The sequence below is a fragment of the Melanostigma gelatinosum genome (assembly GCF_949748355.1).
Source record: "Melanostigma gelatinosum genome assembly, chromosome: 7".
Lineage (NCBI taxonomy): Eukaryota > Metazoa > Chordata > Actinopteri > Perciformes > Zoarcidae > Melanostigma > Melanostigma gelatinosum.
Genome location: NC_136640.1, coordinates 79,643 through 97,755, shown reverse-complemented (window position 1 = coordinate 97,755; position 18,113 = coordinate 79,643). Strand labels below are relative to the sequence as shown.

At 40.9% G+C, this 18,113-nt stretch overlaps 1 protein-coding gene across 2 annotated transcripts in view; it reads left to right on the top strand.

Moving 5' to 3' along the window:
- The window catches only part of dgkd (diacylglycerol kinase delta), a 33,678-nt gene that overhangs the window by 2,204 nt on the left and 13,361 nt on the right, over nt 1-18,113 (top strand). For both annotated transcript variants that reach the window (XM_079271831.1, XM_079271830.1), the window contains exons 2-16: nt 834-944; nt 1,060-1,140; nt 8,794-8,889; nt 8,969-9,101; nt 10,917-11,023; nt 11,104-11,229; nt 13,730-13,832; nt 13,909-14,071; nt 14,164-14,272; nt 14,352-14,491; nt 15,371-15,455; nt 15,654-15,748; nt 15,831-15,930; nt 16,830-17,142; nt 17,251-17,364. In XM_079271831.1, the coding sequence (XP_079127957.1) occupies nt 834-944; nt 1,060-1,140; nt 8,794-8,889; nt 8,969-9,101; nt 10,917-11,023; nt 11,104-11,229; nt 13,730-13,832; nt 13,909-14,071; nt 14,164-14,272; nt 14,352-14,491; nt 15,371-15,455; nt 15,654-15,748; nt 15,831-15,930; nt 16,830-17,142; nt 17,251-17,364 (1,876 nt within the window). The remainder of the gene's footprint in view (nt 1-833; nt 945-1,059; nt 1,141-8,793; nt 8,890-8,968; nt 9,102-10,916; nt 11,024-11,103; nt 11,230-13,729; nt 13,833-13,908; nt 14,072-14,163; nt 14,273-14,351; nt 14,492-15,370; nt 15,456-15,653; nt 15,749-15,830; nt 15,931-16,829; nt 17,143-17,250; nt 17,365-18,113) is intronic.

Genomic DNA, 18,113 nt, shown 5'->3' with positions numbered 1-18,113 from the left:
CTCTCTAAATGAGCTTCTTAGTGGTTCAGTAGAACTCTGAGCGTCCTGAGTCTCTCTAAATGAGCTTCTTAGTGGTTCAGTAGAACTCTGAGGCGTCCTGAGTCTCTCTAAATGAGCTTCTTAGTGGTTCAGTAGAACACTGAGGCGTCCTGAGTCTCTCTAAATGAGCTTCTTAGTGGTTCAGTAGAACTCTGAGGCGTCCTGAGTCTCTCTAAATGAGCTTCTTAGTGGTTCAGTAGAACTCTGAGGCGTCCTGAGTCTCTCTAAATGAGCTTCGGAGTCCATTGAAGACGTGTAGTGGACGGCCTTCAAACAAGACAATTGTTTTTAACTTGGCCCTTGTTCTCTTTTCTACAGTGATTTCTAGTGAGTCTGGGGTTAGACCAATCACTGAGCCAGCCTTTCTGATCATCTTATTGATCCTGTTTTTATCATCCACAGTGATGCCCCCCCCCCCCAGCAGAGCACAGCATCAAAAAGAACACGAGCCAAGATCCCCTGATAGAAAACATGTCGAAGCTTCCTGCTGATGTCAAAGGATCTAAGCTTCCTCAGGAAGAAGAGTCTTGACTGAGCCTTTTTAAAAACAGCATGTTTTTAAGATGAAAGGAAAAGAGTTGAAAGATCTCCTGTCATTCGCGTAAGAAAATGAAGTCACTGTGTCTGCAGCTCAGTTGCGGCTTAATAATGAACAACAGACGGAACGCCGCTACAATCTATACGAGAAAATATACACAATGAGAATGAAATACGTATGAACATCTATGAAGTATAGTGTAGATATTAAATATTACACAGATCCATTAGTCCATTAACTGATGAATGTGTTTCAGACGGTGCTGAAGGAAGGAAATCTGATGAAGCAGACCAACTCGTTCCAGCGCTGGAAGAGAAGATACTTCAAACTGAGAGGGAGGACGCTGTACTACGCTCAGACCTCTAAGGTGAGCCGGTCTACTACGCTCAGACCTCTAAGGTGAGCCGGTCTACAGCTAAGGTGGAGGACTGGACTCTGTCCCACATATAGACCTGTCCCACGTTCTATGTTTGTGTCTCCAGTCGATCATCTTTGATGAGGTGGACCTGACGGACGCCAGCGTGGCCGAGTCCAGCACCAAGAACGTCAACAACAGCTTCACTGTGAGTCTTCTTCCGCTTCATCCTCATCACTGTGTCTTTTTGTCTCAATGAGCCTGTTAGATCTTCATCATCACCATCATCATTATCATCATCTTCATCATCACACTCTAGTCATTCTGACTCACGAGAGCACCATAGTTGATTCATCCGCCCCTGAAAGTAGTCCCCGACACAATGAGCCACACACTGTGTGTGTGTGCGTGTGTGTGTGTGTGTGTGTGTGTGCAAGCGGTGTGCAAGCGTTGGGGGGGGGGGGGGGAGTCGGACGAGAGGAAGTGGGAGGGGCTAGTACAGAGCGGTGGTAACATTCACACACTGTGAAAACAGAATCCTCCTGGATCAGGACTCTGAACTGGACCCTCCTGGACTCAGGACTATGATTTAACCCTTCTATAATAATACGTTGTGACGGTTGAACAGCAGAAGAAGAAACGGTAAGAAGCTGATGAAATCACCAGTCAGACTGTGATGTCATAGGTCAGCTGACAGTCAGGAGGTCAAAGGTCATGTTTTACTGATTGACTTCTATTATGAATAAATTATAATTATTACAACCATGTAATTACACGACAAGTACTGATTACACTACAAGTACTGGTTATACTACAAGTACTGGTTATACTACAAGTACTGGTTATACTACAAGTACTAATTACACTACAAGTACTGATTACACTACAAGTACTGGTTATACTACAAGTACTGGTTACACTACAAGTACTGATTACACTACAAGTACTGGTTATACTACAAGTACTAATTACACTACAAGTACTAATTACACTATAAGTACTGGTTATACTACAAGTACTAATTACACTACAAGTACTGGTTATACTACAAGTACTAATTACACTACAAGTACTGGTTATACTACAAGTACTAATTACACTACAAGTACTGGTTATACTACAAGTACTGGTTATACTACAAGTACTGGTTATACTACAAGTACTGGTTATACTACAAGTACTGGTTATACTACAAGTACTGGTTATACTACAAGTACTAATTACACTACAAGTACTAATTACACTACAAGTACTGGTTATACTACAAGTACTAATTACACTACAAGTACTGGTTATACTACAAGTACTAATTACACTACAAGTACTGGTTATACTACAAGTACTAATTATACTACAAGTACTGGTTATACTACAAGTACTAATTACACTACAAGTACTGGTTATACTACAAGTACTAATTACACTACAAGTACTAATTACACTACAAGTACTGGTTATACTACAAGTACTAATTACACTACAAGTACTAATTACACTACAAGTACTAATTACACTACAAGTACTGGTTATACTAAAAGTACTGGTTATACTAAAAGTACTGGTTATACTACAAGTACTGGTTATACTAAAAGTACTGGTTATACTAAAAGTACTGGTTATACTACAAGTACTGGTTATACTACAAGTACTGATTACACTACAAGTACTGATTACACTACAAGTACTGGTTATACTACAAGTACTGGTTATACTACAAGTACTGGTTATACTACAAGTACTGGTTATACTACAAGTACTAATTACACTACAAGTACTAATTACACTACAAGTACTGGTTATACTACAAGTACTAATTACACTACAAGTACTGGTTATAATACAAGTACTAATTACACTACAAGTACTAATTACACTACAAGTACTAATTACACTACAAGTACTAATTACACTACAAGTACTGGTTATACTACAAGTACTAATTACACTACAAGTACTGGTTATACTACAAGTACTAATTACACTACAAGTACTAATTACACTACAAGTACTGGTTATACTACAAGTACTAATTACACTACAAGTACTAATTACACTAAAAGTACTGGTTATACTACAAGTACTGGTTATACTACAAGTACTGATTACACTACAAGTACTGATTACACTACAAGTACTGGTTATACTACAAGTACTGATTACACTACAAGTACTGGTTATACTACAAGTACTGGTTATACTACAAGTACTGGTTATACTACAAGTACTGGTTATACTACAAGTACTGGTTATACTACAAGTACTGGTTATACTACAAGTACTGGTTATACTACAAGTACTAATTACACTACAAGTACTAATTACACTACAAGCACTGGTTATACTACAAGTACTAATTACACTACAAGTACTGGTTATACTACAAGTACTAATTACACTACAAGTACTGGTTATACTACAAGTACTAATTACACTACAAGTACTAATTACACTAAAAGTACTGGTTATACTACAAGTACTAATTACACTAAAAGTACTGGTTACACTACAAGTACTGATTACACTACAAGTACTGATTACACTACAAGTACTGGTTATACTAAAAGTACTGGTTATACTAAAAGTACTGGTTATACTAAAAGTACTGGTTATACTAAAAGTACTGATTACACTACAAGTACTGGTTATACTACAAGTACTAATTACACTACAAGTACTAATTACACTATAAGTACTGGTTATACTACAAGTACTAATTACACTACAAGTACTGGTTATACTACAAGTACTAATTACACTACAAGTACTGGTTATACTACAAGTACTAATTACACTACAAGTACTGGTTATACTACAAGTACTGGTTATACTACAAGTACTGGTTATACTACAAGTACTGGTTATACTACAAGTACTGGTTATACTACAAGTACTGGTTATACTACAAGTACTAATTACACTACAAGTACTAATTACACTACAAGTACTGGTTATACTACAAGTACTAATTACACTACAAGTACTGGTTATACTACAAGTACTAATTACACTACAAGTACTGGTTATACTACAAGTACTAATTATACTACAAGTACTGGTTATACTACAAGTACTAATTACACTACAAGTACTGGTTATACTACAAGTACTAATTACACTACAAGTACTAATTACACTACAAGTACTGGTTATACTACAAGTACTAATTACACTACAAGTACTAATTACACTACAAGTACTAATTACACTACAAGTACTGGTTATACTAAAAGTACTGGTTATACTAAAAGTACTGGTTATACTACAAGTACTGGTTATACTAAAAGTACTGGTTATACTAAAAGTACTGGTTATACTACAAGTACTGGTTATACTACAAGTACTGATTACACTACAAGTACTGATTACACTACAAGTACTGGTTATACTACAAGTACTGGTTATACTACAAGTACTGGTTATACTACAAGTACTGGTTATACTACAAGTACTAATTACACTACAAGTACTAATTACACTACAAGTACTGGTTATACTACAAGTACTAATTACACTACAAGTACTGGTTATAATACAAGTACTAATTACACTACAAGTACTAATTACACTACAAGTACTAATTACACTACAAGTACTAATTACACTACAAGTACTGGTTATACTACAAGTACTAATTACACTACAAGTACTGGTTATACTACAAGTACTAATTACACTACAAGTACTAATTACACTACAAGTACTGGTTATACTACAAGTACTAATTACACTACAAGTACTAATTACACTAAAAGTACTGGTTATACTACAAGTACTGGTTATACTACAAGTACTGATTACACTACAAGTACTGATTACACTACAAGTACTGGTTATACTACAAGTACTGATTACACTACAAGTACTGGTTATACTACAAGTACTGGTTATACTACAAGTACTGGTTATACTACAAGTACTGGTTATACTACAAGTACTGGTTATACTACAAGTACTGGTTATACTACAAGTACTGGTTATACTACAAGTACTAATTACACTACAAGTACTAATTACACTACAAGCACTGGTTATACTACAAGTACTAATTACACTACAAGTACTGGTTATACTACAAGTACTAATTACACTACAAGTACTGGTTATACTACAAGTACTAATTACACTACAAGTACTAATTACACTAAAAGTACTGGTTATACTACAAGTACTAATTACACTAAAAGTACTGGTTACACTACAAGTACTGATTACACTACAAGTACTGATTACACTACAAGTACTGGTTATACTAAAAGTACTGGTTATACTAAAAGCACTGGTTATACTAAAAGTACTGGTTATACTAAAAGTACTGGTTATACTAAAAGTACTGGTTATACTACAAGTACTGGTTATACTACAAGTACTGGTTATACTACAAGTACTGGTTATACTACAAGTACTGGTTATACTACAAGTACTGGTTATACTACAAGTACTGGTTATACTACAAGTACTAATTACACTACAAGTACTGGTTATACTACAAGTACTAATTACACTACAAGTACTGGTTATACTACAAGTACTGGTTATACTACAAGTACTAATTACACTACAAGTGCTGGTTATACTACAAGTGCTGGTTATACTACAAGTACTGGTTATACTACAAGTACTAATTACACTACAAGTACTGGTTATACTACAAGTACTAATTACACTACAAGTACTAATTACACTACAAGTACTAATTACACTAAAAGTACTGGTTATACTACAAGTACTAATTACACTAAAAGTACTGGTTATACTACAAGTACTAATTACACTAAAAGTACTGGTTATACTACAAGTACTAATTACACTACAAGTACTAATTATACTACAAGTACTGATTTTTATTGAACCTTTATTTAACCAGGTGAGTCCCATTGAGATTAAAAATCTCTTTTTCAAGGGAGACCTGGCCAAGACAGGCAGCAACACAAGAAACACAGTTACAGACAGAAAACACCGAACAAGACAAGTTCAAATCAATTAAAAGTTAAGAGACAGTGACTTAACCGAGTTCATTTTAAAAACATTGACATTTTTGTGAACCTGCCTCTATTTTGTTTCGTTTTAGATCTAAAAGCAGTGAGTGGTATCAGTTCTTTTAGTTTTAAGTCATTCTGCAACATATTCCAGGATGAGGGAGCAGAGTACACAAAAGACCTTTTTCTCTTTTCCGTTCTGGCATTTGGACAGTGAGCATGAAGAAGTCCTGAGAACACAAGGAGTATTGTCCCACACTTCCGCATGAAGACACACAGGTAGCTTGGTAGCAGACCAAGGATTGCCTCATAAATAAAGGTGTACCTGTACTGATTATACTACAAGTACTAATTATACTACAAGTCCCCTCCAGGGTTTGGTCTTAAGAGTGTCTTTGAGTCCTTCAGAGATCCAGACCCTCAAAGGGAACCAGGTTCAACTTCCTAGCAGCGTCCCAAAATACATTGGGAAACAGTCATGATAATAAATACCGGTAAATGTGATGAAGAAACGTAGCTCCGTCTGTTGGTTCATGAGGTCATGTGACCAACAGAGAACAGCGTCTCACTGTCCTCCAGCTGGTCATGTGATGGAGACCTGGAACCGCTCTGCTCTGATTGGCTCTCTGGTTTGTCTGTCATCTGGTCGACCAATCACCATTAGCAGCACTGAGAGAACCTGGACTCAGATTTAGTATCAGAGCAGAACCCAGAAGGGGCGGAGAACCCAAGAACAAAAGCAGAACCATGTTGGGTCACACATACCGGTGTGTTTGTGTGTGTGTGTGTGTGTGTTTTATTTCTGTCACTGTGGGAACGGGCGCTTTATTGTGGAGCAGCTGAACAGGAAGTGGAAGTCAACGTTTGTTTCTCTGGAAATTACACACACACACACACACACATACTCTGTTGCTGATCCAGCTGCATCAACAACAATACAACTAGTAAATACTGAGGGCTAACCTGTGTGTGTGTGTGTGTGTCTCTCTCTGTATATGTGTTTGTGTGTGTGTCTCTGTATAAATGTGTGTATGTGGGTGTCTCTGTATGTGTGTGTGTGTGTGTGTCTCTGTATATGTGTGTGTGTGTGTCTCTGTATATATGTGTGTGTGTGTGTCTCTATACATGTGTGTGGGTATGTGTGTCTCTGTATATGTGTGTGTGTGTGTCTCTGTATATGTGTGTGTGTGTGTCTCTGTATATGTGTGTGTGTGTCTCTGAATGTGTGTGTGTATGTGTGTCTCTGTATGTGTGTGTGTATGTGTGTCTCTATATATGTGTGTGTGTGTGTCTCTGTATATGTGTGTGTGTGTGTCTCTGTATATGTGTGTGTGTGTGTGTCTCTGAATGTGTGTGTGTGTGTCTCTGTATATGTGTGTGTATGTGTGTCTCTGTATGTGTGTGTGTATGTGTGTCTCTATATATGTGTGTGTGTGTGTGTCTCTGTAAATGTGTGTGTGTGTGTCTCTGTATACATGTGTGTGTGTGTGTGTGTCTCTGTATACATGTGTGTGTGTGTGTGTCTCTGTATACATGTGTGTGGGTATGTGTGTCTCTGTATATGTGTGTGTGTGTGTCTCTGTATACATGTGTGTGTGTGTGTGTGTCTCTGTATACATGTGTGTGTGTGTGTGTCTCTGTATATGTGTGTGTATGTGTGTCTCTGTATATGTGTGTGTGTGTGTCTGTATATGTGTGTGTGTGTGTGTGTGTGTGTCTCTCCATATGTGGGTGTGTGTGTCTGTATATATGTGTGTGTGTGTGTGTGTGTCTCTCCATATGTGGGTGTGTGTGTCTGTATATGTGTGTGTGTGTGTGTGTGTCTCTCCATATGTGGGTGTGTGTGTGTCTCTGTATATATGTGTGTGTGTGTGAGTCTCTATATATGTGTGCGTGTGTGTCTCTGTATATGTGTGTCTCTGTATATATGTGTGTGTGTGTCTCTGTATATATGTGTCTCTGTATATATGTGTGTGTGTGTGAGTCTCTATATATGTGTGCGTGTGTGTCTCTGTATATGTGTGTCTCTGTATATATGTGTGTGTGTGTCTCTGTATATATGTGTGTGTGTGTCTCTGTATATATGTGTATGTGTGTGTGTGTGTGTGTGTGTCTCTGTATATATGTGTGTGTGTCTCTGTATATGTGTGTGTGTGTGTGTGTCTCTGTATATATGTGTGTGTGTGTCTCTATATATATGTGTGTGTGTGTCTCTGTATATATGTGTGTGTGTCTCTGTATATATGTGTGTGTGTGTGTGTGTGTGTGTGTGTCTCTGTATATATGTGTGTGTGTGTGTGTGTGTGTCTCTGTATATGTGTGTGTGTGTCTCTGTATATATGTGTGTGTGTCTCTGTATATATATGTGTGTGTGTGTGTGTGTGTGTGTCTCTGTATATATGTGTGTGTGTGTGTGTCTCTGTATATATATGTGTGTGTGTGTGTGTGTGTGTGTCTCTGTATATGTGTGTGTGTGTGTCTCTATATATGTGTGTGTGTGTGTCTCTGTATATGTGTGTGTGTGTGTGTGTCTCTGTATATATGTGTGTGTGTGTCTCTATATATATGTGTGTGTGTGTCTCTGTATATATGTGTGTGTCTCTGTATATATATGTGTGTGTGTGTGTGTGTGTCTCTGTATATGTGTGTGTGTGTGTGTGTCTCTATATATGTGTGTGTGTGTGTCTCTGTATATGTGTGTGTGTGTCTCTGTATATATGTGTGTGTGTGTCTCTATATATATGTGTGTGTGTGTCTCTGTATATATGTGTGTGTCTCTGTATATATATATATATGTGTGTGTGTGTGTGTCTCTGTATATATGTGTGTGTGTGTGTGTCTCTGTATATATGTGTGTGTGTGTCTCTGTATATATGTGTGTTTAGGTCATCACCCCCTGCAGACGTCTTATCCTGTGTGCAGACAACAGGAAGGAGATGGAGGAGTGGATGGCAGCTCTGCGCAGTGTCCAGAACTATGAGGTCTGTCTCTGTATTGTTACCAGTTAGACCAGCAGGTGGTCCCAGTACCAGCTGCTGACTGTGTCTCCCTCTCTCCCAGTCCACCCAGTACAGCATGGACCACTTCAGCGGGATGCACAACTGGTACGCCTGTTCTCACGCCAGACCGACGTACTGCAACGTGTGCAGAGAGGCGTTATCAGGGGTGACGTCCCACGGGCTGTCCTGTGAAGGTACACACATAGTACATGCATGGTACACACATAGTACATGCATGGTACACACATAGTACATGCATGGTACACACATAGTACATGCATGGTACAAACACACAGTACATGCATGGTACACACATAGTACATGCATGGTACACACATAGTACATGCATGGTACAAACACATAGTACATGCATGGTACACACATAGTACATGCATGGTACACACATAGTACATGCATGGTACACACATAGTACATGCATGGTACAAACACATAGTACATGCATGGTACACACATAGTACATGCATGGTACACACATAGTACATGCATGGTACAAAAACATAGTACATGCATGGTACAAAAACATAGTACATGCATGGTACAAAAACATAGTACATGCATGGTACAAACACATAGTACATGCATGGTACACACATAGTACATGCATGGTACAAAAACATAGTACATGCATGGTACACACATAGTACATGCATGGTACAAACACATAGTACATGCATGGTACAAACACATAGTACATGCATGGTACAAAAACATAGTACATGCATGGTACACACATAGTACATGCATGGTACACACATAGTACATGCATGGTACACACATAGTACATGCATGGTACAAACACATAGTACATGCATGGTACAAAAACATAGTACATGCATGGTACACAAACATAGTACATGCATGGTACAAAAACATAGTACATGCATGGTACAAAAACATAGTACATGCATGGTACAAAAACATAGTACATGCATGGTACAAAAACATAGTACATGCATGGTACAAAAACATAGTACATGCATGGTACAAACACATAGTACATGCATGGTACAAACACATAGTACATGCATGGTACAAAAACATAGTACATGCATGGTACAAACACATAGTACATGCATGGTACACACATAGTACATGCATGGTACACACATAGTACATGCATGGTACAAACACATAGTACATGCATGGTACAAACACATAGTACATGCATGGTACAAACACATAGTACATGCATGGTACAAACACATAGTACATGCATGGTACAAACACATAGTACATGCATGGTACAAACACACAGTACATGCATGGTACGAACACATAGTACATGCATGGTACAAACACATAGTACATGCATGGTACAAACACACAGTACATGCATGGTACACACATAGTACATGCATGGTACACACACATAGTACATGCATGGTACAAACACACAGTACATGCATGGTACAAACACACAGTACATGCATGGTACACACACAGTACATGCATGGTACACACACAGTACATGCATGGTACACACACAGTACATGCATGGTACACACACAGTACATGCATGGTACAAACACAGTACATGCATGGTACACACATAGTACATGCATGGTACAAACACAGTACATGCATGGTACAAACACACAGTACATGCATGGTACAAACACACAGTACATGCATGGTACACACATAGTACATGCATGGTACGAACACATAGTACATGCATGGTACAAACACATAGTACATGCATGGTACAAACACACAGTACATGCATGGTACAAACACACAGTACATGCATGGTACACACATCGTACATGCATGGTACGAACACATAGTACATGCATGGTACGCACGCAGTACAAACGCAGTACACACATAATACACACATAGTACACACAGTATACACATAGAATACACAGTACACGCGTAGTTCACACATAGTACACACAGTACACGTATAGTACAACTTAATACACACAGTTTAATTGTGTGTGTGTGTGTGTGTGTGTGCGCCTGCCTGTCTGCCTGCGTGTCAGTGTGTAAGTTTAAGGCTCATAAGAGATGTGCAGTCAGAGCCACCAACAACTGTAAATGGACGACTTTGGCTTCTATTGGGAAAGACATCATCGAGGACGAGGACGGGGTGAGATGCTCATATTCACAGACTTGTAACGGTGTCAGCGAACGCCTCGTCTCCAGCTGACCTCTGACCTCTGTCCTCAGGTGTCGATGCCTCATCAGTGGTTGGAGGGAAACCTGCCGGTCTCAGCTAAATGTAACGTCTGTGATAAAACCTGTGGGAGCGTCCTCCGTCTGCAGGACTGGAGGTGTCTCTGGTGTAAATCTATGGTGAGACTGGAAGCACTGGTTCCATGAATGAATGAGATGGAGTCCTCCAGAGTCCAAAGAACGCAGTCTGCAGTCCTATTCATAGAATCAGAATCAGAAACCGTTTATTGCCATTGTATGTTGAACATACAAGGAATTTGTCATGACGGGAGGTGCGTAACATTTAACAATAATCAACAATGCAAAGTAGAAACAAATTAAATTTACAGAAAATATAAGATAAAGTAAAATAAAAATAAAGTGAAATAGAAGATAAAGTGAAATATAAAATAAAGTGAAGTCGAGTGCACAAGCGGACAGGTAACAGGACTATAAACCAGTGAGATTAAGTGTAGTGTGAAAGCGTCGAGTGTGATAGAAGGGATGTGCGAATAGGCTTTCATTTTCAGGTGATAGTTCAGGTGATAGTTCAGATGATAGTTCAGGTAATAGGTCATGTGATAGATCAGGTGATAGTTCAGGGGATAGATCAGGTGATAGTTCAGGTGAGAGTTCAGATGATAGTTCATGTGACAGTTCAGGTAATAATTCAGGTGATAGTTCAGATGATAGATCATGTGATAGTTCAGGGGATAGATCATGTGATAGTTCAGGGGATAGTTCAGATGATAGATCATGTGATAGTTCAGGGGATAGTTCAGGTGATAGTTCAGATGATAGTTCAGGGGATAGATCATGTGATAGATCAGGTGATGGTTCAGGTGATAGTTCAGGGGATAGTTCAGGGGATAGATCATGTGATAGTTCATGTGACAGTTCAGGTAATAGTTCATGTGATAGTTCAGATGATAGATCATGTGATAGTTCAGGGGATAGATCATGTGATAGTTCAGGGGATAGATCATGTGATAGTTCAGGGGATAGTTCAGATGATAGATCATGTGATAGTTCAGGGGATAGATCAGGTGATAGTTCAGGGGATAGTTCAGGTGATAGTTCAGATGATAGTTCAGGGGATAGATCATGTGATAGATCAGGTGATAGTTCAGGTGATAGTTCAGGGGATAGTTCAGGGGATAGATCATGTGATAGTTCAGGGGATAGTTCAGGGGATAGTTCAGATGATAGATCAGGGGATAGATCATGTGATAGTTCAGGGGATAGTTCAGGTGATAGTTCAGGGGATAGATCATGTGATAGATCAGGTGATAGTTCATGTGATAGTTCAGGTGATAGTTCAGATGATAGTTCAGGGGATAGTTCAGGGGATAGTTCAGGGGATAGTTCAGGTGATAGTTCAGGTGATAGTTCAGATGATAGTTCAGGGGATAGTTCAGGGGATAGTTCAGGTGATAGTTCAGGTGGTAGTTCAGGTGTAGATCAGGGGATAGATCAGGGGATAGATCAGGTGATAGATCAGGTGATAGTTCAGATGATAGTTCAGGGGATAGTTCAGGGGATAGATCAGGTGATAGATCAGGTGATAGATCAGGTGATAGTTCAGGTGATAGATCAGGGGATAGATCAGGGGATAGATCAGGTGATAGTTCAGGTGATTGTTCAGGTGATAGTTCAGGTGTAGAGCAGGTGATAGTTCAGGTGTAGATCAGGTGATAGTTCAGGTGTAGATCAGGTGATAGTTCAGGTGATAGTTCAGATGATAGATCGGGATAGATCGGGGGATAGTTCAGGTGATTGTTCAGGTGATAGTTCAGGTGTAGATCAGGTGTAGATCAGGTGATAGTTCAGATGATAGATCGGGATAGATCGGGGGATAGTTCAGGTGATTGTTCAGGTGATAGTTCAGGTGTAGTTCAGGTGATAGTTCAGATGATAGATCGGGATAGATCAGGGGATAGTTCAGGTGATTGTTCAGATGATAGATCGGGATAGATCAGGGGATAGTTCATGTGATTGTTCAGGGGATAGTTCAGGTGATAGTTCAGATGATAGATCGGGGGATAGATCGGGTGATAGTTCAGGTGATTGTTCAGGTGATAGTTCAGGTGTAGAGCAGGTGATAGTTCAGGGGATAGTTCAGGTGATAGTTCAGGGGATAGTTCAGGGGATAGATCAGGTGATAGTTCAGGGAATAGTTCAGGTGTAGATCAGGGGATAGTTCAGGTGATTGTTCAGGTGATAGTTCAGGTGATAGTTCAGGTGATTGTTCAGGTGTAGATCAGGGGATAGTTCAGGTGATAGATCAGGGGATAGTTCAGGTGATTGTTCAGGTGATAGTTCAGGTGTAGTTCAGGGGATAGTTCAGGTGATAGTTCAGGTGATAGTTCAGATGAAAGATCAGGTGATAGTTCAGGTGTAGATCAGGGGATAGTTCAGGTGATAGTTCAGGTGTAGATCAGGGGATAGTTCAGGTGATTGTTCAGGTGATAGTTCAGGTGTAGTTCAGGGGATAGTTCAGGTGATAGTTCAGATGATAGATCGGGGGATAGTTCAGGGGATAGATCAGGTAATAGTTCAGGTGATAGTTCAGGTGTACATAATTGCTGTGTGACTCTAAAGTGACATACTACGAACAGACTTGTTTCCTTCTGTCCTCCAGGTGCACTCAGGCTGTAAGGAGCAGCTGTCCTCTAAGTGTCCTCTGGGTCAATGTAAAGTGTCAGTTATCCCCCCAACTGCACTCAACAGCATCGACTCTGACGGTGAGCCTAATCAATACATCTGATCGACCATCAGACAGCGTTAACAAACGCACTGAATGTTGGTCTGTGTGTTCAGGTTTCTGGAAGGCCTCGTGTCCTCCGTCCTGCACCAGTCCTCTGCTGGTGTTTGTCAACTCTAAGAGTGGAGACAACCAGGGCATCAAGTTCCTGAGACGCTTCAAACAGCTGCTGAACCCGGCACAGGTGTTTGACCTGATGAATGGGGGACCTCACCTGGGGTGAGACAGACAGAGAGACAGACACCTGTGTTACATGAAAGATGTGTTTTATCTTAAGAGGTCGGTGTGTAAACATTCTGTCTGTCTGTCAGTCTGCGTTTGTTCCAGAAGTTTGATACATTCAGGATCCTGGTGTGTGGAGGAGACGGCAGCGTCGGCTGGGTTCTGTCTGAGATCGATGCTCTCACACTGCACAAACAGGTGTGTTTTAATTATTTAATAGCTCTGAGTGTCTATGTTATCGATTGTTATCTGTTGTTCATTGTGTTGTTGTTTCCAGTGTCAGCTGGGAGTTCTTCCTCTGGGGACTGGGAATGATCTGGCCCGGGTTCTGGGGTGGGGTTCAGCCTGTGATGACGACACACAGCTGCCTCAGATACTGGAGAAACTGGAGAGAGCCAGCACCAAGATGTTAGACAGGTAACTGGTGTGAGACAGGTAACTGGTGTGAGACAGGTAACTGGTGTGAGACAGGTAACTGGTGTGAGACAAGTAACTGGTGTGAGACAGGTAACTGGTGTGAGACAGGTAACAGGTGTGAGACAGGTAACAGCTGTGAGACAGGTAACTGGTGTGAGACAGGTAACAGCTGTGAGACAGGCAACACGTGTGACAGGTAACTGGTGTGAGACAGGTAACAGCTGTGAGACAGGCAACACGTGTGACAGGTAACTGGTGTGAGACAGGTAACAGCTGTGAGACAGGCAACACGTGTGACAGGTAACTGGTGTGAGACAGGTAACAGCTGTGAGACAGGTAACAGCTGTGAGACAGGCAACACGTGTGACAGGTAACTGGTGTGAGACAGGTAACTGGTGTGAGACAGGTAACTGATGTGAGACAGGTAACTGATGTGAGACAGGTAACTGGTGTGAGACAGGTAACTGGTGTGAGACAGGTAACTGGTGTGAGACAGGTAACTGGTGTGAGACAGGTAACTGGTGTGAGACAGGTAACTGGTGTGAGACAGGTAACTGGTGTGAGACAGGTAACTGGTGTGAGACAGGTAACTGGTGTGAGACAAGTAACTGGTGTGAGACAGGTAACTGGTGTGAGACAGGTAACTGGTGTGAGACAGGTAACAGCTGTGAGACAGGTAACTGGTGTGAGACAGGTAACAGCTGTGAGACAGGTAACAGCTGTGAGACAGGCAACACGTGTGACAGGTAACTGGTGTGAGACAGGTAACTGATGTGAGACAGGTAACTGATGTGAGACAGGTAACTGGTGTGAGACAGGTAACTGGTGTGAGACAGGTAACTGGTGTGAGACAGGTAACCGCCTCTCCTCCTGTTGTAGGTGGAGTATTATGGTCTATGAGACTAAGTTTCCACGGCAAGATTCTGGCTCCACCGTCACTGAAGACTGTAGCGACGACTCTCAGGTAACAGGAAATGACATCACTTCCTGCTGTTGTTATCACATTCAGTTCTCTTCATTAATTATTAAATAATATGTATTTTAGCTTCATTAATATCGATAAAGTTGAATTTGAATCAGACATTCCTTCTCATCATGAAATAATGACGGAGTAAACACCTGCTCACCTGTACTGACTCAGTGTTTGTGTCGTCTGATCCAGGTTCAGCAGATTCTGACCTATGAGGACTCAGTGGCTGCTCACCTGTCCAAGATCCTCACCTCAGACCAGCACTCTGTCGTCATCTCCTCCGCGAAGTACGACCGCCTGTCTCTCTCTCTGTCTGTCTGTCTCCCTGTCTCTCTCTCTGACTGTCTGTCTCTCTGTATGTACTTTCAGGGTTCTGTGTGAGACGGTGAAGGACTTTGTGGCTCGTGTTGGAAAAGCGCATGAGAAGAACACCGAGAGTTCAGAGGAGTCAGATGTCATGGCCAAGAAGGTGTGTTTATACTGTTTTATTTATAAATACATGTGTATATATATTAGGGGTGTAACGGTTCACAAAATTCACGGTTGTGTACGATACAGTGGAGCCACGGTTCGGTATGTTTCGGTCCAGTAGAAAACTATAAATGCAGAGAAATGGACTTGATTTTAAAATATATTTATTCATTACAACTAACATCATGAAGTTATTCTTTGACTTTGAACAATGATGGAACTATACCTGAGTGACCCATCTTCTGGGGTGTCTTCTTAGCAACACATAAGCATAAAAAGCAGCTCCTTAATGTTATGTAGTATTGTTACTTACATCTTGCAAAAGAGATTTTTAATCTCAATGGGACTACCTGGTTAAATAAAGAAAAAATAATTTTCTTTTCTTTTTTCAAACATATTCGGTTCATCATGCGTACCGAACCGTGAGCCTCGTACTGAACGGTTCAATGCGAATACGCGTACCGTTACACCCCTAATATATATATATATATGTACATATATATATGTACAAGAAACTGTTGACATTGTGTTTCTATTGTACGGAAGCCTTTAAAGGACATTATTCAAACTTTAATATCAGTATCTCGAGATAAAAAAGGATGTTTCCTCTTCTTACTTAAATGTTTGGGTCAAATCGTGTGATGGTAAATATATGGAAACGACCAGGTGAGCTGACAGATGAACCTGGTGAAGTTTGCAGGCGGTCACATGTGACGACATTTTCAAAATAAGGTGATTTGACCCAAATATTTTCAGTAATAAGAGGAAACAACCTTTTTTTCTGTTGATAACAAAATAATTAACTTGTGATGTTGATATTAGTATTAAAAGTGTTTGAATTATCGTAGCATTGTGCTGCGTCGTGTCTGTAATGTGCCGAATCATGTCTGTGTGTAGTGTGGCGTGTTAAAGGAGAAGCTGGACTCCCTCCTAAAGACTCTGAATGAAGAGTCTCAGGCCTCCACCGTGCCCCCCCCGGCCCCTCCCCCCACCATCGCTGAGGAGCAGGAGGATGCTGAAGGAGTTGTGCTGCCTCCTTCTCTTCATCATCAGCGTCACAATCATCATCCTCCTCATGCCCCGCCCCTCTCCCCATGGATTATTGCTTCCTCTTCAGCGGCGGCCATCTTTAAACCTCGAGAGCAGCTGATGCTGAGAGCCAACAGTCTGAAGAAAGCCATCAGACAGATCATCGAGCATACGGAGAAAGGTCGGAATCATCACACGCGAGTTTAAGAACACCATCGGACATGTTTGTAGTCTTTAACTTTCTCTCTGCATGTTTGTTGTCTTTACTCTCCTCTCTCGTGTCTTTCAGCGGTGGAAGAGCAGAACTCTCTCAATCCACCTGGGGAAGACGGGTTGGAAGAAGAAGAGGACAAGTTGTGTCTGCAGTCGTCCTACAGCACCAAGCACCGCAACACACGCCCAGGTCAGTGGTGCTACTGGTGCTACTGGTGCTACTGGTGCTACTGGTGCTACTGGTGCTTCTGGTGCTACTGGTGCTGCTGGTGCTACTGGTGCTACTGGTGCTACTGGTGCTTCTAGTGCTACTGGTGCTTCTAGTGCTACTGGTGCTGCTGGTGCTACTGGTGCTACTGGTGCTTCTGGTGCTTCTAGTGCTGCTGGTGCTTCTAGTGCTACTGGTGCTACTGGTGCTTCTAGTGCTACTGGTGCTACTGGTGCTACTGGTGCTTCTAGTGCTACTGGTGCTACTGGTGCTTCTAGTGCTACTGGTGCTACTGGTGCTACTGGTGCTTCTGGTGCTTCTAGTGCTACTGGTGCTTCTAGTGCTACTGGTGCTACTGGTGCTTCTGGTGCTTCTGGTGCTACTGGTGCTACTGGTGCTTCTAGTGCTACTGGTGCTTCTGGTGCTTCTGGTGCTACTGGTGCTTCTGGTGCTACTGGTGCTACTGGTGCTACTGGTGCTTGCCAGCTGGATCACTCATAATATCTACCCACCTTAAAGAGGGAGGGTACCCACCCTATAGAGGGAGGTTTAGTTACTTTGCACATTATAATTTTTCAAACCTTTCCTAACTACCCAAACTGAACAACAGAGTATAAAAGAGTTAAAATGAGCTTCACCTAAAACATCTGCAGCAGGAATAATCCAAACAACATATACATTTGTAATATCCATATATAATAGTAGAACACTGACGGGGATCATGTTTTTGC